This window comes from Sciurus carolinensis, chromosome 12 (assembly GCF_902686445.1).
Source record: "Sciurus carolinensis chromosome 12, mSciCar1.2, whole genome shotgun sequence".
NCBI classification, from domain to species: domain Eukaryota; kingdom Metazoa; phylum Chordata; class Mammalia; order Rodentia; family Sciuridae; genus Sciurus; species Sciurus carolinensis.
Genome location: NC_062224.1, coordinates 80,423,485 through 80,447,347, shown reverse-complemented (window position 1 = coordinate 80,447,347; position 23,863 = coordinate 80,423,485). Strand labels below are relative to the sequence as shown.

The following is a 23,863-nucleotide window of genomic DNA, read 5'->3' as shown; positions in this document are numbered from 1 at the left end:
GGCTGCCTAGTACATCATACCTTTCCTTTGTTTTGCATATTTTGCATGAAGAACCAACATGTTCCTTTCTTCAGAAGGGTGTTCCTAAGTTCCCAGCACACCACCCTCCTTCCTGAAGGTCCCTGCTGCATTAGAGCCTGCATTTCTCTCTACAGAAACATCCAGCCTCCCTGCCTGCCCCCATGGAGAAGACCTGGCAAACCAGACCAAAGGTCCTCAGCATCCCAATTGGTACCTGTGTCCCCTGAGATGTTCCAACCTCTTCCCAGGCTGGCCCTTCCCCACCACATTGCCACATGGTCCTGCCAGGTCTGATGGGGCTACTCTGTCATCTAGACACATTCAGCTGGGATACCGCCACAGAACAGATATTTCAGTATTACTTTAATTACAGGATTTAAACACACAACTTTTTATTCAGGAAAAAAAAATCCACCCACCATCTCTGGAAAGTTCTCTTTCCAACCGTTATTGAAACCAGGATCCCTGCTCACCCCTTGAGAAAAACAACAACAGAAAAGAAACTGGATCTCCCCCAGAGGAGGGAGCTTGTGATCTTTGGGAGATGTCCTGGGGTTCTCAAATCTGGAGATGCAGAGCAAAGAAGGGGTTCAGGTGGGGAGGCAGAAATGGAAGGAAGTCTGCTGGGGCACTGAGGTCACCGCTCAACCCAGGAGTCAAGGTGGAGAGACAGAAGCTGTGCAGAGAAGAGGGGACAAAGACGCAGCCTCAGTGCAAGAGGATTCTGCAGAAGAGCACAGGTCAAGAGGCTCTGCTCAAAGATCTGGATCTGGTTCCTTGGTCCTGCGCACTTTGATCCAAGGAGTCTCTGTGTGGCCCAAGAGACCAGGACTGAGCTGTTTGTTCTACAACACGGAGCCAGAAAACTGTCCCAGCTTCTGTACATGGACAGAGGGAGACACATGAAGCTTGGTGGAACTTAGGAGAGCAAGTATGGAGCTGGTGACTAATCCCACAGTGTCTTGGAGGAAGGATAAGGAACATGGTTTAAGACAACTTGTTTTTTCTGGTTATATCATTACAAGGGAGCAGGTACAAGGGGTAGTTTGGAGAAAGAAATACAAGGAAGAAACAGTAAAAGCCTCCTGAAGGAGGTTGTAGCTTAGAAAAGCCCACCCTTTCTCCCTGGGGGTGTCTAGAAAGGGGCAGAGAGCAGGAGGGAAGGAGGGGGTCCATGTATGGATGCTACAAGGCCATCAACCACCCTGGCAGCTCCTCTGGACCTTGGCTTTTCCCCACCACATCTTTACCAAGAAAAGACCAGAGTGTAGGTTCAGAGAGCTGAATGCATAAAGGGCACCCGGAAAGTGCAGGGCTCCAGGAACAGCCTCTGAGGTGCATACGCGGGGAAGGGTAGGACATGAGGGATGTCGCCTCCAGCACGGAGGCAGTATGTGGTCAAGAGGCAGAGAGGGGCCGCTTTCCTGGACAGTGCCCAGTCTTGCCCCACCCAGCCAAGTCACAATTCGGTATCAGCCACCACGTGTTGTCTTGCTGAATGGCCGTTTCTGGAGGTGGCCTGGCCGGTCCCGTTCTCCTGAGCCCCTCGATTCACACTGGCCTTTCCCTGAGCCTCAGAGGAGGACCCAGGTCCTGAGCTATAGCCCTGGCCTCCACCGTTCTCCGTGTAATAAGGGTCTTCGCCCTAGACAGTGTATAAATAAAGTAGCATTATCTGGTCAGCAGGGGTGTGAGACACTGTGAGGAGGGAGACCAAAGGAAGTAGAGGAAGGGAGGGAGAGGAGATGCAGCTGCACGTGCAGACTCCTTTCTTCCTGTAGAGCAGTCAGGGTTCCAGCTCCTAGAGGAGAAAGGACAGAGGAGAGGCACCACACCGTGCCACCAGAGCTCAGTAGCCAGCTCCCACAAGAAAACTGTCAGTCCTGAGGGTGGAATAAACTCCCCAGAGTAGGTAACATCCCAAAGACAAGAGTCACACCTCTGTCTTGTCCTCCCTTATCCAGAATACTTCAAAAGTAGAATTTCCTTCCGTGTGCCCCCTTTTTGTGAGCAAGATGGCACCTACTGGGCCTTGAACATGGTTACAAATAAGTATGGTTGACTTAGCCATCTATTCTGGTTGTACCCAGCTGAATTATCTCAGGAAACACAATGAACAGATGACATGAATCATCTACTACAAGACAGAATAAGTGGGCTGGCCCCAGTTAACTTCCCCCACCACCTTTTGCTGTATGTCGTTTTGATTCTTGAATGAATACAGGGTAAGCATGCATGTGTATCTCCATGTAGGAGCACACAAGTGAAGTATCTTTTCTGGTATTTCCTCCGCCCTATGATACCCATGGACCTCCCCAGAAGACCACTATCTTCCTCATTTCCTTTGCCCTGGACCCCAGAACTGACCAGCCTTTCTCCTGTGGGGCTCCAACTGCGTCTGTTCATCAGGAAATAGCCAGTAGTGCCCAAGACAGCCAGCAGGATTCCTGAGGTGACCAGTGCAATCAGGGTCTTTCTGGAATAGCTCTGGTGGCTCCCAATATCTTGTTTCATGAAACCTTGGATCCCCAGCTTGAGAAGACACAGAAAAGGCAGCCTGTTAATTGTGGAAAAGGATTTCTAGAAGAGGAAGACCAGCTTATTTTATATCCCTGAGTGCAACTCAGCAGTGAATAGACACAAGAGGATAGTGACCTTGGGGATTTCTGAGACAGGACTTAAGACTGATGTTTCTGAATTGAGCTGCACTGTAAAATTTTTGGTTCAATCATAGGAATGTGAAGACTGTAGAGAAGAATGGAGATGAAGGAAGGGAAATTCTAGAGAAGATAATTCCTATTTCCTGACCCAGTGTTCCCTCTGAGACCTATTATCTCAGAGAACTTACCTTTCTCAGCTTAGACTGGTGTTTTTCCATAAGCAGGAGTTTGCTGGGAAGTTCTAGAATTAGAAACAAGAATTGCTAAATCTAGAAGCTAGACAAACTTATCCAGTTATTTACTCCCATCTGTTCTAGAAGATGCTCTGATGGCCAGGGTGGTCCATCTCAGATAAAGCCTTTTCCTCAGCACCTGTGGTATCTGGAGCTGAGATATAGGATCTCCACCCAAGATCTTTTAACCTCAGACCTATCTAACCTCAGCCCTACTCATTACCTACTCCCCTCACCCCCACCACACACACAAAAGTTGCATCCTTACCTGTTCCATTGGCCAAGACCAGCAGTAGACACTGAGGTTTAACCTCAGACTGGGCGAGAAGCAAGGAGCACATGCCGGTCCCAGCATCAACATCCTCTTTCCCACACAGTATTTGAATCAGGTCCTCTCCTCTGTCCTTTTTAAAGTCCTCCTAGGAAAATATAACAACAGAAAGTAGGAGACAGACTTACCTGTACCCCTGAACTGCATTTATAGTCTCAGGTAATAATTCTGACAGGTATTACACAATTACCCTTTCCACAAGAAGAATGCTTCTTTCTAAAATTCCAACTGAAAAAAATAATTACTAACTGTATATTTGCAACAAAGCAGTAAGAAAAAAATTTAATTTCCCAGTACCAAAACATATATCTATTAGTATCTACGACATCAAACTTAGGAAAAATTATCTTATTTAAAGATTGCCCATTTGTTCATATGCTGTTCAAACTGAATTAAAAAGAAATTGCCAACAGCTGGGGATGGGGCACATCTATAATCCCAGAGGCTGAGGCAGAAGGATCGCAAGTTCAAAGACAGCCTCAATAACTTGGTGAGGCCCAAAGTAATTTAATGAGACTCTGTCTCAAAATAAAATATAAAAAAAAGGGCTGAGGATGTGGCTCAGTGGTTAAGTGCCCCTGGGTTCAATCCTGGTACCAAAAATGAAAAGAAAGAAATCACTAACAGAAATGATGAATAATGCAAAAATAACTAAGAGAAAAGCCTTCATTTCAAGGTTGCAACAGACTCAAGTGATGGCAGAAAAGCCAATGGAGATGAATAGAGGACAAACTTATGAGGGACGCTCAGAAGCTTCCTCCCTCTTCCTCTGCAGAGGGGTCTCCCAACAAGCACTGCTCGAACTGAAATGATATTTTTGCCTGGTATTTCAACCCTTTTTCCATTGAGAGTATGTGAATATTAATGAAGTCCATGTATCCCTCTCCGTGTTGCTGACTGGTCCACAAAGACTCAAGAACTCAGACTCAGAAGATGAACTATAATCATTCTTCAACAAAAGAGTCCCAGGAAAAATATGAATTGGAAGCACTGGTTTTTCCCTTCAAAACCCTATTTTCCCACTTCCCAGGACTTATTTCAGCAGCCTCCTATCAGAGTGACCTCCCCTGCACCACTGAAACTAAGACTTTCTCCTCTGTCCGGATGGCAGATGGCAGAGGAGGAAATGCCTGACGGCTCTGACAACTTTCCTGTTAGGGGAAAACTGCTGGGGCGTGTGACAGTCATCAGACCTGAGCCTCCGTGGAGGAGAAAGCTTCCTGTTTGCGGGCAGGGCTGCTGCTCGTGGCAAGGCCAGAGGTCCTCTGAGTTGGAAAGGAGCCTGGGTATTTTCCTACTGCTAAGATCTAAGTCAGGAAAACCCAGGTTCCTTTGCTTCTGCACAAGGCAAGGTTAAGATTGGCCTCAGGATCCCACTGGAATTCCAGGGAGGTAAGGGAAAATAACTGGGCGTGGACAAGGCCAGAAGAGCACGGCTGGCCAATCCAGGTCACAAGACATGAGCCCAACAGTAGCCTGAATCACCCACCAGGACTAGGTCACAGAGTGCATTCTCAGGCCCTGCTGCTTCTTCCCTCCATTAAAAGATCAGTTCAGCGAGTTTCCCACTAAGTCTTGGGGCAGAGGCTCTCCTTCTGGAAAAGTCTGGCTCTTTAAAACAACATTTGCATTAGGCAGTGTGGATCCCACATTGGATGTGACCAGCAGTCTTCTATCCACAGAGATCTGGGTGGACCCTCGTTCTCTTAATGGAGCCTTACCTCACCCCACCATGCCCACTGGATGAGGGGTGGGAAGTCCCCTAGCAGCCTTCTGAAGTGTCTCTGGCTGAAAATGTCTGCTTCCTGAAGGGCAGGGCTCCTGTAGGATCTAAAGTAGCCAAAGAGAATGGCACCTTTGCCACTGTCCAGAAGCTGCACCTTGACAATGTTCAGCTGCTCTGACATTTATCAAGCCCTGAAAATGAGAAAGTGTGAAAACTGCTTTCTTTTTCTATGTGTGTGTGTTGTGGGTTGTGTGTCACGTGTGGGTTTAGGGATGGGATGAGAGGGGTGTCTATGAATTCCACACAATCAAAACTCCTCCCTCCTCCTGTGCAGAGGGGTCTCTGTTTGTATCAGCAATTAAAATAAATCATGCTTACTATGTCTACGGCACAGTCCGAAGTGTTCCTCACGTACATTTAGGCCTCCCACAAGCCCAGAAGATGGACATAATTATTCTCTTCAATTTGTAAATGAAGAAATGGAGGTGCAAAGAGACTATTTACATGGAAAGTATCATAAGAAAGTATCAAAGTGCTAAGGACATAGAAAGGAGGGCAAGGGCATGTCCGGCATGGAGTTATTAGCAGGAACATCTCAAAATAAACCTTGAAGAAAGGGTAGAATGCATGCTGGTAAAGCACGTACGAAAGATGCCAGGAACTGGGCACCACGGAGGACATGCTGCATCAACCCTTGTTCTGCCGTTTACTAGAATCTTCACGAGTCATGCAGCTAGTCTGAGTGTCAAGTTCCTCAACTGCAAACTGGGTTGTTTGGGTGACAAACGAGACATCGTATGAAAAATGTCCAATATGTTGGGAGCCTAGTGGACGCTAGATAAATGGCAGCCATTGCCCTATTAATAGCAATACCTTATTTACTATATCACATAGAGTCCATGTTTTATCATATTCTGCCTATCGGTTCTTTCTAACTAGACTGTAAGCCTTGTAAGTGTGTGTGTAGGGTGGAGGTGAGGGTGTACATTACATAATTTTGGACTTAGACTGCACTAATCATAAAACCAAACAAGCAACAGAACTCAAGGAATTGTTGTTCAACTTAACACCCCTCTGGCTGGCTTCCACCTGGGGTCCCTCCCTTGCTTAGCTTCTTGGACTAAATTCAAGGGAATAACAGCAGCCAGCCTCCCACTCTGGAGTCCAAGAGCCTCAGTGAATTGTGTTTGGCCTAGAGAGGAGCAGGTGGATCCTGAACAAAGCACAATGCTTCTCCGGATGCTTGGGATAAACATCCTCCCCCAAGAGACGCTGCGGGCAAACATCATGGGAGAGTGGGCAGGAGGAAGCCGCAGCCTCACCATTTTATTCATGAGAATCAGATTTACAAGCCCCTAATTACATCTATTCACCCATGTGACTTTGGAGAAATAACAAAACCGTCTAACCTTCCTAGAGCAGCATCCTCAAACTTTGCAGAGTCTCCTAACATGTTAAAGAAGCACCTCAGGCATTGAGGTGAGAGTGAGGGGAAGGACAGGCATTTTTTCTAATGACCTTTAAGTCATTTATTTCCGAATGCTGAAATTTTAGGATCAATCTCCCTCAACCAACCCATTCAAAAATAATGTTATTTTTGCTTTGCGGTGTGAATTTGACAATGCAGGTGAAAATCATATTTTGACAAAGGGACTGGAGTAATGAAGGGAACTGTTATAAGTCACACAATGAGGGGACAGTAACCAAGGGTGAGAAGCTAGATTGTCTCCAGATTGCAGGTTCTTTCCAAGAGACACATTGTCTTCATCAGCTTTTCATCTCTAGCTTATGTTTTGTGCATGGAAACTGACCTTTAGTGTTTGGGCAGAGGGCAAGGAAGGCGGGGACTGTGTGATCTGGGGGATGGAGGCAGCCCAGCCCAGATGAAGTCAATGTGACCAAATAAGAGTAATGTGAGCTAGTTGAGTAGAAACAAGCCCTGCACACAAACAGATGTGGCACTAAAGAAAGGTAGTACTAAAAACATAAATCTGTGGGCAAAGGACTTGAATTAACATTTCTCCAAAGAAGATATACGAAAAACCAATCCATACATGAAAAGATGTTCACCATCACTAAGAGGGAAATGAAAATTGAAATGACAATGAGATACCACTTCACACCCAATAAGATAGTTATGATAAATTTTTTTTTCAAGTATTGAAAAGGATATGGAGAAATTGGGAACCCTGTGCACAATTGGTGGCAATGTAAAAAGGTACAGTCATTACAAAAAGGGTATGTGGTTCCTCAAAAATAGAATTACCATATGATCCAGCAATTCCACTTCTGGATACATACCTAAACACTGGAATCGAGGTGTCAAAGAAATAAGTCACACACTCACATTCATTGCTGCATTATTCACAGTAGCTAAAAGGTGGAAAAATTCCAAGTGTGAGTGGATGAAAGGATCAATAAAATGGAGTACATATACACAGTGGAATGTTACCCAGCTTTATCAAGGAAGGCATTTGTGATGCATTCTACATATGGGTGAACCTTGAGGACATTATGCTAAGTGAAATAAACCAATTGCAAAGTGACAGATACCACATGATTCTGTAGCCAAGCTCATAGACACAGAGGCAATGAGGTTTGCAGGGCCTAGAGGAGCGTGGAACTGTTCTGCGAGTCAAGAGTTCCATTTTTTTTTTTTTTTTTTTTTTTTTGTACCAAGGATTGAACTCAGGGGCACTTGACCACTGAGCCACATTCCCCAGCCCTATTTTGTATTTTATTTAGAGACAGGGTCTCACTGAGTTGCTTAGTGCCTCACTTTTGCTGGGGTTGACTTTGAACTTGCAATCCTCCTGCCTCAGCCTCCCAAGCTGCTGGGATTACAGGCGTGCCCCACTGTACCCAGCAGAGAGTTCCAGTTTTGAAGGATGCAAAAAGTCCTGGAGACTCATTGTACAAAAATGTGAGTGTACTTTACTGAACTATATCTGGGTACGTTTTAGATTATGTGTATTTTACCACAATTAAGAATATTTTGGTGAATTCACCTCAACAAACAGGTATAGAGTAAGAGAATAAAGTCATCTCACCTTTTAGAAACCATTTGGGGAACCACACCACAAAAGCTAAATTAAGCTGGCACTGCAGCAGAGAGAATGAAAATCAGACCTGGGGAGATACGCTCCACTAATGAGGGTTCTGAGATGTAGAAACAGGTGTTTGAGGACAGTATGGTATCACCCTCCCTTTCTCTGGCTGCCTGGAGCTAAAGATGGCAAGCAAAGGGAGAGTAACAGGGATTTATGTGTCTACAGAGTGCATATACAGAACATAGGCCTAAGTAGTCTATTTGGTACCCACCATGCAGTAGTGCAGAGTTAGGGTTTGGGTAGCTGAGAACCCTGAACACATAGTTCTGTAATGAGTAAGAACCAGGTGCGGGTGGGTACCAGTATTAGGTAGGTACCAACATTATAGGATAGGAAAAAACAAACAGGGGAAATGGAACCTGTCATGCTCCTCATGAGTCTCTGGGTAGGACCTGAGTCTCCCTCTATCAGAACTAGCCCCTCAAGGCTCTCTGATGCCAAGTACAAATACAGCCTAAGAAAAATTAGGAGGTACGGAAAACTCACAGTCCTGGGCCACACTGGTGACCTGATGAACAGGCAGTGGACCCAAGGAAGGGAAACTGGGACACAACTGGAAGCTGTGGCTACAAATTCTGGGACAAGGACTGCAGGCTGAGGAAAAATGATCCTGGGGAGTAGGAGGAGGTACTCCAGTTTGGAGACTGGGCAGGAGGCCCCCTCAGGAAGAAAGGTGATGGACAGGAGTGGAAACGCCAGGGGACAAGAGCACTACACACATACTGCCACAGGGATGATTTGTCACGGGTACTGCAGAAACTCTTAGCGTCAAACACTCGGGGAGTTACTCTCTTTCCAAACCCCTACTCACAGAGCCTCCCCAAATCCCAAAGAAACATGTGGAGTTGTGACATAAAGTATATCAGACAGCAAAGACCACAGTGAAAAAGAGACCAGAAAAGAGTAAGAGGAGTTGTTTCTAGAGTGGCACTTGTCTGGTCCAATAACCCTACTTAAAAGTGGAATTTGAAAAGCAACAGGCACTTCAAAGCTCTGCAGTCAGCTCTAAATCCTGGCCACAAAGAATTAGCATTGGCATAGGTCTATGTGATACACACAAAAAATAAATGCTCAACCAAGATGATAGGAAAAATAATGATCATTTTCCTTTGCTATAATTAACAAAGGAGTTGACAACTTTTTCCCCTTAATGAGTAGGGTTGAAAATCAGCATCAGAAACACACTGGGTGTTGCTGGTACATTGTATATTCATGTTTTCCAAACTGCATTGAGTTATTCTATTCTTTGAACATGTGTTTCCATGATTTCTGATGTCTTAAAAGGTGCTGGTTTGGGCTGGGGACACAGTTCAGTTGGTGGAGTGCTTGGCCCTGGGTTCAATCCCCAGCACCGCAAAAAAAAAAAAAAAAAAAAAAAAGGAGGTGCTGGTTTAATCATTCTTCTAGGTGAAATTTAGAAAGATGTGTAAGTCAGAGAGAGATACAACTAATGGTTGCCGGTAAAATGCCAATAGTTGGAATGACCAAAACGAGTAACTCATGCCCTCCACCGGCTGCAGTCTTTCCAATCTATGCATGCCACACATCACCTGTGTGTTTTCATTAAGTAAATTCCCAATTTGTAAGAAAGTTTTTTTTATAAGTAAATAAAACTCTTCCCTTCACCTCCATCCTTCATCTAGAACCTTGTAACTCTCAGGAAATAGGATTTCCTGAAACAAAGCAGGAGGCTTGCTATCATCATTAAAAATTAATACCAGGCCACATAAATTCTTACCAAAGCAGTAAGACATGAAACTGAAACAAGAGCCCTAACTACTATAAAGAAGAGGGAAACAACATATAGTGGCAGATAACATGATTGATGATTGCTTTTCTCAAAATACTAAAAGAGCCAAATAAAAAGCTATTGGAATTAATAAGCAAGTTCAAGAAAATGGTTAAGCCCAAAGTAATTATTCAAAAGTCCATTAACTTTCTACATCTCAACAATAATCAACTAGAATATATAATAGGATATTGTGTTATAAACAACTTTAAGAAATCCATCAAACCTACAGGGAAATGGACTGGGGATACAGTTCAGTGGTAAAGACACCTAACTTGCATGAGGCCCTGGGTTCAATCCCTAACACTGAACCAGAAAACAAAACAACAAAAAAAAAACAAAAGGAAACAAAAAACCAACCAAACAAAAACCTTACAGGGAAGAAAAAATTTAAATTATAAACAAATAAATTTTAAAACAACACAAAAGGCTTAGAAATGCCAAAGAATACTAGGGAAAAAAATGAAGGATTTTAGAACAGTTCCAATTAAAATGGTAGTGGGATTTTTTTTTTTTGGACGTTGACAGATGTCTTCAAAGATTTTCTAAAAGAAGAGCCGAAAACTACTTTGCACTTTTTACCGTATAATGAGGAAAGACCTGGCTGGCTGGATATTAAAAGTACTACAATGAAAAAGTACAAAAAAAAAAAAAAAAAAAAGAAACCTTAAAATTTTAGAATTGATAAAATCAGAAACAAATCAACAAGATAAAATCTCTCAAAGAATGTGCCCATGTGTCCACATATATAAAAACTTGTAAGCTACAATGTAAATTAAATATAAACTTTACTGAATGAGGTGATCATTCCATAAATAACATTAGGAAAAACAGTTATATGGAAAATACAGCACATACAACAAAATAAATTCTGCATGGATTACAGTTATATGAAAATAATAATACCACCACTAGAATTGAGTTTCTAGTTGACTAATTTATATATGGATAATAAAAAGAACTTTCTTAACATAAAAGCATACTTAAAATCTGTTATAAAATAACAAAATTTTATTTAAATTGGTTTTGCCATTTTTGCCCACCAGATGGGGCCTCTTACTCCCAAAAAATTCAACTCTCAATATTAGAAGCAGCCTCTCCCTGCTGAACTCCTCAGCCCCCTTCCAAAATTCAGCCCAATCCAAGATGGTTTAAGGATGTTCAGAGGGTGTGTCAGGGAAGGAAGGAGGTGGTGGTGGGAGTTGACTTACACAGCTGGAGGTCTCGTTTAGTTCCAGGCAGATGCCCTGAGTCAATCTCACTTCTCTAATTCCTGAACATTTGATTTCTCCCTGTATTATAACAAAAACAAAATAAACATGCAAGCGTCTTTGCCCTTCATTTCTTCCCTACTTCCCTTCGAGTTGGATTTCTGCGAGTTACTCTCTTAAAAGGTTTTAGGAAACAGGAAATTTTAGAATTGTCAATGACAGGATTCCCAAATCTGAAAGGTTCCAAAATCGAACTTTTTGAATACCAACATGATGCTATTAGTGAAAACTTTCACACCACAAAGTTTGTCTTATGCACAAAGTTATTGAAAAATATTGCATAAAATTGCATTCAGACTATGGGCATAAGGTGTATGTGAAACAGACACATTTCATGTTTTGACTTGGGTTCCATCCCCAACCCCCAGGATATCTCATTTATGTATAAATATTCCAAAATTCCAAAAACTCCCAATCCAAATCCAAAACACTTCTGGTCCCAACCACTTCAGATAAGGGACACTTAGCCTCTAGTGATTCTGTCTTCTCCCATTTTGAACATTATCCCCATTGGATAATCAAACCTTTCATTACTTGGTTACTGGTCTGGGCTTGCATGCAAGTCACTATTTTCAATTTGGTAAACACTGGCTCCGATGACACAGAAATGGGAGAAGGGGAAAATCTTTTCCCAGTTGGGTTATTTTCCCTCTACTCAATTGCACACTTGCAGGAAACCCATATAGGCAAACAGACAGTGGGATGGCCAGGTCCTGGAGACAGCCCCGTTTTCCTCTTGGTCCCTAGGACTCTCCTGATTCTTATGTTGGCTCTCCTGAAACAGAAACCAGGTGGGCCCCTCATGCCTGTTATTAGTGCATGCCTTCAGATTTTCTACTCTTCATGCTAAAAGCTGTTGACAGCCACATGCCTCAAGGTCAAGAAGGGCAGGCTGAGCTAACCATCCCAAGTATGTCCAGTTCCTACCACTGCCAGTGCCATCCTCACTGCCTCTCTATGCCTGGCACAACCACCAAACTCTTGCATGCAGAGGAAGTGCTATTTACCCTAAATATTGTGAGAGAAGCAGCTCCCTTAAATAGGGCATGGATTCCAAATATTCCCAAAGGGAAATGGTGCCCAGGTCAAAGCCACACCTACAGATGCTAGAAGCAAGAAGACTGGATGGATCTCTGAGAATCTCCTTTACTTTCTATTCCTAGGAAAATGCAATACCCAAAGCAAAGCTCACCCTCTGCCACCTGAGTGCACTCTCTCCCCCATTTTCAACCCCTCTCAGCAATATTCAAAGAGCATATTTCTGTGCTGATTTCCACATGACCCAAATCTCATCGGCTGGTATGAAAAGAAGGAAAGGGGTTGAGAGAGTTTGCTTGCATATGAAGTGAGGGGGCAATCTGCCACTTTGGGTCCGATTTACCCACCTTGATGGTACTTGGGGCAGGAGAAGATGGTGTATAGGGTTTTGTTGGCGATGTCATCACAGGGCTGGTGCTATTGGGTGAGTAATCTGAAACATTTATAGGTGGCATGCTGGGCTTCAAGGTCATCTCTGAAGTTGACACATTTGCTAGGGTGGTGGACACTGTGGTGGCTACAGAGGTCTGTGACTGAACAGAAGAGTTTGTGGTTTCGGGGACTGGGGTGATCCCAGAGGTAGATGTGAAGTTGACTGTAGTCTCTGGAATACACCAAAACACAAGTGTGCATGTGTGCGCATGCATATATATACCAATGAACACACACTCGACACATAATCTCAATTGACATGGACGTGGATTTCTATGCAGAAACAGGAGCTCGAGGAGGTACTGTTACTTCATCTCCTTACCTTGACTAAACACATTCCAAGTCACCATTGGAACCATACCTATAATCTAGAATGTGTTTGAGGGCACCAGATTCTGAAAGTGAATTACATGCTTGCCACGTCTATTTGGGCTGGACCCTGGCACATGCTGGTATATCTTAGAGAAGCCAAAGATGCCCAATTCAAACTTGGACCCCTTCCTTTATTTCAAAGAGACCATGCTCTATGATCTATGCAGTCCTCATTCAGCTTTATTACCATCTGAACTCAGCATGAGAGGAGGGCTATAGGGAGCATTACTCCTCAGGATCAGCTGCCAGTACATTGGCCTGAGAGAGTTGTCACCATTGGAAGAATTATCTAGAACCTACTTCAGAGTACCCTAAGCATGATGTCTACTACTAACGCAAGGGTTAGTATGATTCTATCTGAGGCAGAGGACGTGGTCCACAAACATTCTCCCTGCTTTATACAAGCACACTGCTCGGGAACCTAAGACAAATTCTTTACCTGAGATGTCCGATGTGGTCTCATTGCTGTCCTGAGAGGCAGGATGGGAACTGTTACTTGCAGGGAGGCTTAGTGTTACTATATCCCGGCTGGATACATTTGTAGAAATAGTTGAAAATATTTTCAGAGTGGATGGTTCTGGGGCAACAGTAGTCAAGTTGTTCATAATTGTGAACCCAGAGGCTGTAGGGAAACAAGGAGGAAAAGTCAGAATCTCTCTGGAGCATCATGACATCTCCTGATACAACTTCTTGACTTCAAGTAGAATCTATTTGGAATATTCCCTGCTGCCCCTGGTAATGCAACAGCAGTTAATCCTCCTGGACAGTGAACTAATTTTCTAGTACTAGATTTTTCCAGAGGAAACAGAGAAATAAAAATTTATATGCACCCAAATGTCTAGTGTAGTATTATTTATAGGAGGGAAAAGTTTCAAGCAACAAAACGAATTACAATAGGATAAATGGTATATATACTTAATATACCACAAGCACTACATTATCATATACATAATCTTCACAAATAAAAATTTATAAATTCCGAGTAGCAATGTGAAAATATGATAATGTTCATCAGTTTTCAGTAAAATACAAAATTACATCAGTTTATATATATATATATATATATATATATATATATATATATATATATGGAGCAAGAGAGAGAGAGAGAGAGAGAGAGCAGAGAACAAAAATCTAAGGGAAGGGCTGGGGCTGGGGCTCAGTGGTAGAGCACTTGCCTAGCATGTGTGAGGCACTAGGTTCGATTCTCAGCACTGCATATAAATAAATAAAATAAAGGTCCATCAACAACTACAAAAATATTTTAAAAATAAAATAAAGGCATGCTGTCCATATACAACTACAAAAAACATTTTAAAAAATCGAAGGGAAGACAAGTTTCTATTTCCCTATTGATGTATCCTTTTCTTTTTTGGCCACTCCCCATACAATAAATTAACTCTTGGAATAATTACACTCACTATCACTATGCAATCTCCTTTAAAAAAAAATCTATCCTTCTTGGTCTTTCTAATTCCTAAACTCCCCTCATCTTTTCCCTTATGACCTTCAAATCCATTCTCCTTTTCTTTCATTGAGGAACTCAGCTGCAGTAAGAACCCCAAGTTCTTTCAGGAGGGTCTAACCTAGAAATTCCCAATGGACTAAAAAACACAAAGCCTGGTTTCTTATCAAATGTAGTAGGGGGAGCTTTTTTCTGGCTCTGCCAAGAACTATGTAATTTCACATGTATGTGTACCTCAGTTTACTTACCTCTTAAGTGAGGGTCTTTCCTGTCTACTTTACATGATAGAATCAATGATATAACAAGTGCTAAATTACTTCAGTTGAATGTTCTAATCATTCTCTGAAGATCTTCACAAGTGTCTTTGCCCCTCTTTTCCATATATCCTGAGTACCCAGTGGTACAATACATAGATTCAGAAAGGAGAAGTCTTCTGCCTGGACTCTCTGCCTTCTGTGCCTCCTGTGAGGAGGATATACCCAACTAGGATATACCCTCTCTTCTAGATCACATTTTGGGGACCAGAAGTACTTTGACTTCTTTCTCAAATGGCTCTTTTCTCACATCTGAGATCTTCATGGACCTTTCTACAATCCATCTTTTTAAGGGTGAACTGCAGCACCAGGAGGTGTAACACCAGGGCCCAGTGGTAACCAAGTGCTGACCACTTTCAGGGTGTAAGGGGTGTCCCATGCATCCATGCAAGATCTCCTAGAGCATAGACCCAAATTATGGAGAAGAAGAGAAGGAAAATGGGCTGGGGCCAGTGTCCATCTCTTCCTGATCATTGTGTACTGAATTCCAAGAGTGTGAGAATTCCAAATTCAAACCTGGCCTTTCAAGTAGCCATGAAGATATGTTTATCAAAGTAACAAAAATAGAAGATATTTTATTTACCAGTTAATTGGCCTGATTTAAGACTGTGAAATTATAAAGGTAGAAATAGAGAAAGTGAGCCTCTGTTGTACGCTGGCCTTGGGCTCTGCTAAATGTTAGAAGTCGACTTAGTACCCAGAGTTCACACTTACAGTACCACCCTCAAGGAAAGGCCCCTGAGGGTCCCAAGACACCCTAAAGCTTGTCTCCAAATTTTCCTGATTAAGACCTAAGTCTGTTTTTCAGAGGTTTTCAGGTAAATAACACTGTAGAATGAAACCTCTGGCTCCCTCAGCATCAATAAAGGAGTCAGTTTTTAGCTTCAAGTCAATTAATTAACCTGAGGCCAAGGATGCTTCCCCTAAAGGTGGCGACGAGGGTCTCACTCTACCACATCTGCCTTCCTCCCCAGCAGCCTGCAAGTAGATTAATATCAACAGCAAATGTACAATCATTTTTTACTCTTAGGTGACAGGAAATTAGATAGAAGAAGTGATATTGCTATCTCCATCTTAGAGATAAAGAACTTAAGTTACCAAGGTGTTGACCAAGAGGCAAGAGCGGAGATGATGTAGGGTAAGTAGTGAAGACGCTGAGGTTCAGCCGACTCCTGCATCCATGTTGCAAGGTGGTCAGGCTGTGTTTAAACTACTAAGGATGCATCCTCCACACCTCTGGAGAGAAAAGGATGGGTGAGTTCCTATCTGGCTTAGATGGGAGGTGGGTTGTTCAGCATAAAATAGATGCGAATGTCGATTCAGGCTACTTCTTTTTTTTTTAGATAGGACCTCCTCTCTAATCGGACTCTGAGACATGAATTCATTATAGGGAGCAGGTGTTGGTAACATTCGGACACTGAAATAAAGGATCATGCTCAAGGCCCTATTCCAAGACACCCCTGGAATCTCCCCTTGACACCCTTTTTTTGCCCACACCCTCCCTTCTCTCCTCAAACACGTCAATTCCCGGGAATCCCATCTGGTCCAGCGTGGCCCAGCCCTTTTCCCTCTCCAAAGGAAGCAAGGCTTGGTTGAAGTGATGTCATGCTTTTGAACCCCCTCCCCCAAGGGGCCTCCTTCACCCAGACAAACACTTTTGAACTTTTCCAGATGTGAACAGAGACCTGCTGCTGGTTCTGAGGACAGAGGTGCCTGTTACAGAATAATGAAGCAACTCTGGACCTAGGCCAGCTACCGACCGCTGGGGACGGGCTCCCAGCTGCAGCAGCCTCCTCCCTCCCACTATTTGGCTAAGCACTGAGGAAGGTAGTATGATCTGTTTGCAAATGAGAAGGGGACCCTAACGTCACAATTATGGCTCTGAGCCTAGGGTGAGTAGAGAATCTTCTGAAACACTAGAGAAACAGACAAAAAGGAAAGGCAGAAAGACAAGGCTGGGTGACGGGCTCCGTATGAACTGGTATAAAGCAAAGGGACATCATGACCAGGAACCTGGGAGCCAGTCGTGACCTGGGTACTGTCACTTAGGTCACTTAGTAAGTGTGAGTCCCTGGGCTTCAGTCTCTAGGGCTCCCTTTAAAGAGCTCACCAAAGAGACCCAGTCTTGGAGGAAAGACATCGTAGGAGTCAAGATTGACTGCAGGCCTCTTTTTATTCTCTTCCCATTCACATCCGTGGCCTGAAACCATCAAACACTGGCCTTTCTTTATCTGAGCTTCTGACCTGAGACTCTGTAGGGGACTAACAGCAGCCTACAGTCAGTGGGAATCTGTCAGATGCTGAGAGACAATTGATGAAACCTCCACTGTGGTCCATTCCAGACAAGAGCAACACCCTTAACCCCAGCCCTGCAGAGAACTGTAGTTCAACCTACAACTGAATGAAAGGCCACCTTCTGTTGGTTACTCCTCAGTCCATCCTTATTAACTGTGCCACTGTAAGGGCTACTGGACCCTAGTTGTCCTATATGATCTTGACACATGAACTTGGAGCAAGGAAGGAGACAATGTGTCAGGAGGTTAGCAAATGAGGAGGATAAGTCAAATAGATGTCGTGTAGCAAAATTTGCACATTGAACTTACAGGTGCTTATATAGAAGCAATTATTCTTGTTTTACATACAATTTTAAAATACTTGGTTATTTGGTATCTTAGCCAAAGATGACAGTTAGAAAGAGACTATTAGAAGCATATAAAAAGAAGCAACAGCTGAAAACTAAGAAACTGAAATAAATGAACAACATACATGGGTACCAAACCCACACTAGTCTGGAATCATTTATGGAGGAGTAAATAGAGATATACACCTTCATAAGCATTAACAATCTCACTGAGTTGCAACAGAGCTACATTATTTTCATGATACATCTGAGTCATGAAGGTTGAAGTCCTTTTTTTCTGGGGGTGTACTCTGAGGAAGCCGAGGAATGTGTAATACCTTTTGAAAAGATTTCTACCTACAATTAGTATGTTAAAGATTCTTTTGATCATTAGAGGGGGTTTATAAATTCTCAGAGCTTCAGTAAGCTGTTACAACTAAATTCCCATACTTGAAGAGATTGAGGTTTTCTATACTTGGTTTTACTTTTCAGAGGCCGCCTTACAGTTTTTTGTTCTTTTTTTGTTTTGTTTTGTTTTTTTAATTGATGCTGTTTCTTGAGTCCCTGACAGCCAGCCCCAATCTGCCCATCCATCACATGCTAGCTCCCAGCCCAAGAAAAGCATTTTGAAGGAGTTCCTGGGCATCTTGGTGGAAGGCACATGCCTTCAGACAGGACCTGCTGGAGCCCGTAGCATTGTTAATGGTCTTATTTCGACTCCGCAAACCTTTCCTATAAAAATGGGGATAAAAACAAACCCTACCCCCTGATGGTTTTGAGGAACAAAGGAGGTCACCAAGTGTACAGCACTTTGCCTGTCTGGTAGTTGTTTAAAAGCCAGCAGCTGTCATTATGATAAGCCTCTTCCTTCTGCTTCCCAGAGAGCAGAAGGCTTATCTCTATCACTCATCTGGCACAAAATCACATATGCTGTTTCCTCAGGATAGGTCTAACTGTCACCTCAGTTAGATTATAAATATCTTGAGTGGTGGGGCCATTCTTATACTTGGGTGTTTTACCCATGGCACTTAGGATAATCCTGGGATGCCAGGATAAGCAGTAGGGTCAAACAGTGCTGCACCGGGTGTGTTCATACCAATCCATCACCTCTACTACGGCAGTCTCGTTGTGACGCTCAGTTTTGAGAGGGAACAAATTGGGGAGTGCCATGTAAAGACAGTCAGGATTAGAGTTCTAGAAATCAAGTCACACTGTTGAAGGCCTAGCATTATTTCATTTAAATCAGGGCTTAGCAAACTACTGCTGGTGGAACACATCTGGCCCAGGGACTGATCTTGTGTGGTCAGTCAATCAAACATGGCTTTTACATTTTTAAAGCTCATAAAATAAGACAAAGTAAAGATACGCATGAGAAACCATATACCACTCCCAAAGCCTAAAATATTTACTATCCAGGCCCATGCAGGAAAAGTTTGGTGACCCTTGATTTGAAAAAGAAGAATCTGAGACGGGAGGATAAATGACTTCCTTCAAGATTCATTTCACTTACACAGTATATACACTCCCCCCGACCCCAAGCATCAATGATGCAGAAAGGGTCTTACTCAGTTCTGTAGAGAGCACAAAATAAGCCAATTTGATTCCTTCCCTCCATTAGGCATTAGTGTCATTGTAATTTAAGTAAATCCCTCAAGGAGTCCATAATCTAGTGGGGCTGACTAAAATGGTCTTTAGGGATTTTCATGAAGAACCAGATTAAACCTATGACAATCAAAAAAAAAATTAGTACAATGATTAGAAGTTACAGTAAAGCTAATTTCACTATAATACAAGGGGAAAATTTAATGTAGTTATTTTTTTTTAATGAGATGAGCTACTTTGTGAGATAAGTAAGCCACTCATGCTTCCTGGAAGCATTCAGGAAGCATCTTTGTTAGGGGTCCCTGCTAACCTTGTGATCTACCATGAGTTGGAGAAATCTTGAACTAGATTAAAGGGCTGGGCTGATGTCTTCCTCCATTTTAGAGGGAAAGGTGAGGTGTGGGCATAAACCAAGGGTCATGGCCTGATCATCCCCAGTGTACTTAGATTTCCCTTTTATGGTCATATAGCTTGTCTTGACCCATCCATTTACTTTGGGACCCCAATATACTAAGGATTCTCAGGTTGCCCACATTTCCTCCACTCACTTCTTCCTGTTTTCCTAGCTCCTCTGACACTTGGATTGCAGCTCAATGCCTCATTGTACTCACTACTGCACTACTTCAACATAAGCTAGCCAAGCACCCATTCCTTTAGTCTGCCTGGAGAACCACTCACACAAGACCAGTCTGCGTACATGATTTTTACTGAAGGTTTAAGAGCATCAAGCGAGATTACAGGGCATCCCAGGAGAGACAAGGGCATAACCTTGGAACATCAGATTTTACCATACTAATGACATCATACTACAAGGAATCTTCTTGGCCAGGTCTTACCCACCCTCCACCATCGCTGTTCCTCTATTGCTGCAGGTCTGTCTCCTCTGCCTGGGCTCTGGAGCCCTCTAGCCTTTTTTTCTTGAGCCCACCCAAACACAAAGTCCCACTTTATCATACTTAGCAAGTCAGTCTCCTGTCTGTCCTTGCATATCCAGGGTTTGTCCAGGTTCTTGGCTTTCTCACCCAAAGACCCATTAACACATTTTCTTAAACAATGGAGCAAGATACCTAGAGATGCCACTTCCCTAAGGGGTATCATTTTTTAAATTTCATTTTATTATTTCCAAATCAGGAAGAAGCAGACCTGTGAATTAAGCCAGAGGGCCTTTTCCTTTGCACCTGAAGGGAAGTGATTCATCCCCTGATGGGGTCCAGAGTGCAGGTCCAGTGAGTTGCACCCTGCCATGCCTCTCTATTTGATCTCCATCCTCCCAAGATGTGTGCACCTTTCTCCTTATAGCATTAAGTCAGGGCCCTTTGGACTAAATATTGTAGAGAATGTGTTTTCATTTCTTAGCTAGAGGGAAGAAAATGTTCTCATTAGAGAAGTCGAAGCCCAAAAAAATATGGAAATTCTGCCCTGGCAACCATGAGAATTTTCTTTTGGAGGGTGGAGTTTTTGTTCTTTTCCCATACCTTCATACTTCCTGTTCTCCACACTGCAGGACTTTTAGTTAGATCAACTGAAGTCCATGAGAGAGGGAGGCCCAAGTACCCTGAGGGTGGAGCTGGGTAACCATCCAGCCCTGAATGTAAGCCCAGGCCCTCCAGCCCAGGGTCTAAAGGAAATCAGGCAATGAGACGGTAAGAGTGGAATTTGTTCCTTCTTATTATTTGTTTTTGTAGGACTCTGTGCCTGAGTTTATCTGCTGCAGTTTGGCACTTCTTGCCCTGAGCATTTGGAGACAAAGACTCAGGAAAGGAAGGAGATGAGGACTAGTAGATGAGGAGGCCCAGGAGGTGGAGCCAAAGGGATAAGAAAAAGGCCCAAGGCCCTAGCACGCTCTATCAGCCAAACAGGAATGCTGCTGAAGTCCAGCATTTGCAAAGATTGTACCGGCTGGGCTGACCCTACGAGGGGGAACACTGGGGACCACTGACTTAGTCAGAGGTCCCCAAGGCTACTCCTTCTCATCGCCATGTGGCAGAGAGTCAAAGGGTGGAGTCCACTCCCCTCTGGAAAATATCTGATAAAATTCTTTTCCCTTTTCTTTTTCTCCTCTTACACGTAGCCCCAGACAGGATATGGGTGTGGGATCCACAGGCACGAAGGACCCAAAGAAAGAAAAAGAATGTGACCCACTCCGGCAGGACTGGGGGGTGTTGTCAGGGTGAGCGGAGTGACAGGCCTTAGCAAAAAAGAAATCCTGAGCCTGATTTTTTTAAAAAAAAAGGGACTCCCTAATTATTGAATGGCTTCCCACCTAGCTGGTAGCTAGGCTGTGCTGCCCAGTGGTCCCTAGCTCACCCTCTACAAAGAGAACCCACTTGTGGTTGGCTGCTATGCCTGTGTCCATGCCAATCTAACAGGCAAATAGCTCCCCCAAACAAGTTTTTCACTGGTATAGTGATAAGACAACACAGAACTCCACACTAAACTTCTCATTAATAATTGCACTTTTTTTCCCCCAGTGGCCCGTTGGTAGCATTTCAAGGTACAGTCACTTGTTTCATTTATCCCACAATATATCCCAGGACAGAAAATAATTCCTAATATTAAAATATACATATATATATATATATAAACAGAAACCCTAGAAAGGTCTTGAGGAAGGCATAAAGACCAAGCAGTAGGCGAGGTTGGAAATGGGGACCCATGCCCCACTCTTTACCCCAAAGCTGAGATGCTGAACTTCCCAGCATATCTGCCCAAGGTTTTGCAGCAGTTGCACTCCATCTCTCCCACCCACCTCAGAAGGCCAAGGCAAGACTGATACCGGCCAGCTGAGGAAATAAAAAAGGGTGGACCTCGCTCGGCCCAGGCCCAGGTCATCATGAGCTGTGTAGCCAAAGGAGAGTGCAGCATCTGATGGGAATCTGAGCCATTGGTCAACTCTCCCCTGCTATGAGGGCGCTGTGCAGCAACCATTCTAGGGTTTCAAAACCTAGGCAACAGCTTTACTCCTGTCTAAAGAGCATGTCCAGGGCTTCCAAACACTCAACCCAGAAACTAACTTGGTCTTCTCCAACCCAAGCCAGCTCTCTCCAACTGGGTGAACCCAAAAAGGGATAGCAGAGGAGACTGGGAGCAAAGAGGCCCAGCAGGCACATGTACTCTGCGGGTCACCCAAGGTGGGTGGTCTTTAGGCTGTAGTGAGAGTTGGGGACGGGGATCCCTAGAGAGCCAGCAACAAAAGGGGGAGTGACTTACAAACTCTCAAACCTCTAAGTGCAATGAGATGAGATGGAGGTTATTCCCGTAATGAAAACAATTAATTAAGTTTAGCGAGTGCCTATTATTTTTTTCCAAAGTGAGAGCAAGAGCTTAAGAAATAGGAGTGTGTGTGGGTGAGCAAGGAGTGTCCTGACCTGCCGCTAGCTTTAGAACTTGGAGGCGAGCAGGGGAAGAAAACTCCAAAATGTAACTAGTTTGAGTTTGTGCAGGGGTGAGGAGTTGTGGAGAAGGAAAGCAGGGAGCCCTTCCATAGGATCCCAATAGTGTCGGAAGGGGTAATTCTAATTTTGCTTTCCAATCTTTAATGCAAGATCACCCCCAAACCTCAAGGACTGTTCTTCATTCCAAACTCCTCTGCTCACCCAACTTGGCCTTCCTCCAGAGCCCCTCCGTTGGACCCTGCGCCTCACCCCTGTTTGGCTTCCCTTGAATTCCTTAATGTCCACTGTTGCTCCCGGTCCTCGTGGACAGTGGGCTCCGGGGCCCTTCCCACCAACCCGCTCCGGGCCGCTGCTTTCTGAATCAACCAACAGCCGCACAACTTTCAGGCTTCCCTCCTCCCCCTTCTCCTGGCCCAAGCTCCAACTTTGCGCTCCGCACCTTTGGCAACGCAGAGACACTGGCATCTCCAAAGCGCTTTATTTTAGTCCATTCCAGAGAGCCGTGTTGTCCGGCTCACACCTCGGGTAAATTTACACTCCCGCGGTGCCCTTCCCCTCCCACCGCCGCCGAGTCCCAGGTGAAGCGCGGGTCCCGCCTGAGCAGCGGTGGGCGACTTGCGTGGGTAGGGCAGGGGTCCCTTCCCTCCGCGCACGGCTCAGCCAAGCCGGCAGCTCGACCCTCCCTGCAGGAAAGGCGCGCCGGCGCGGCGCGCTGTCGGTACTCACGCAGCAAACTCAGCAAGCAGAGCGCGGTCCAGCCCCGCGGCATCCCGGGCCCAGCGCGCGCGCCCCTGCGGCCCAGCATCCTTCCCGCGCCGCTCCCAAAGAGATGCAGAGTGGAAGACACTGCTGGGCCCGGCCGGGACGCGCTCCTCCCGCCCCCTCCGCCCGGAGGGGGTGGGGGATTCTTGCTTTTCTCCCCTCCTCCCTCTTTAGTCTTGGCAAGGCCGGCCCCTCGCCTTGGCGGCCACTAACGTGAGCTTCCCTGGTTAGTCCCAGAGACCGAGGACGTGAGTCCAAAAAAGGTGGAGGGTTGCGTGGCTCAGAAGCCTTGTTCAGCTTTCAGAAGAGGCCTGATCCTGATCCTAGTCTTCAAGCTGCACTTGAACTTAAATGTTAACCCTCTGTGTCAGCCTTACTGGTGACCAGGAAAGGGACAAGTTTCTTCTGACCCCCCACCTCCTCCTGTTCTTTGTGTTTTTCTTTATTTGAAAGGGGAAAGCCCAGAACAATCTTGTGGAAGGAATCTGCTGTTACAGCCTGGGTTTACAAGTGTGAGCATTTTGCTAATCAGGTAGAATTCACCACATGTTCAATCCAACACATTTAATGATAATCGCAGTGATACTGTGCTGCATGTCAATGAAGAATAAAGAATGAGCAGGACATGCAAATGACTATAATTACACATTTTGGCGGTTCCATGTATCCTTGTAGACTTTTTTCCCCCACCCGCTCCCCAATATCTGTAGTATTTATGCTAC

At 44.4% G+C, this 23,863-nt stretch overlaps 1 protein-coding gene across 2 annotated transcripts; it reads right to left on the bottom strand.

Moving 5' to 3' along the window:
- Nucleotides 1–367: 367 nt before the first annotated feature.
- On the bottom strand, nucleotides 368–23,500 carry Cd34 (CD34 molecule). Of its 2 annotated transcripts, none has more exons than XM_047521568.1 (8): nucleotides 23,106–23,495; nucleotides 13,423–13,605; nucleotides 12,527–12,783; nucleotides 11,082–11,162; nucleotides 3,183–3,333; nucleotides 2,870–2,922; nucleotides 2,389–2,553; nucleotides 368–1,666 (listed from the first exon to the last, which is right to left on the bottom strand). In XM_047521568.1, the coding sequence occupies exons 1-8, from the start codon at nucleotides 23,182–23,184 to the stop codon at nucleotides 1,481–1,483; spliced, it is 1,155 nt and encodes a 384-aa protein (XP_047377524.1). In that variant the 5' UTR covers nucleotides 23,185–23,495; the 3' UTR covers nucleotides 368–1,480. The 2 variants fall into 2 exon arrangements, with proteins under 2 accessions (XP_047377524.1, XP_047377525.1); XM_047521569.1 differs by having other exon boundaries at nucleotides 1,523–1,822; nucleotides 23,106–23,500.
- Nucleotides 23,501–23,863: the final 363 nt, after the last annotated feature.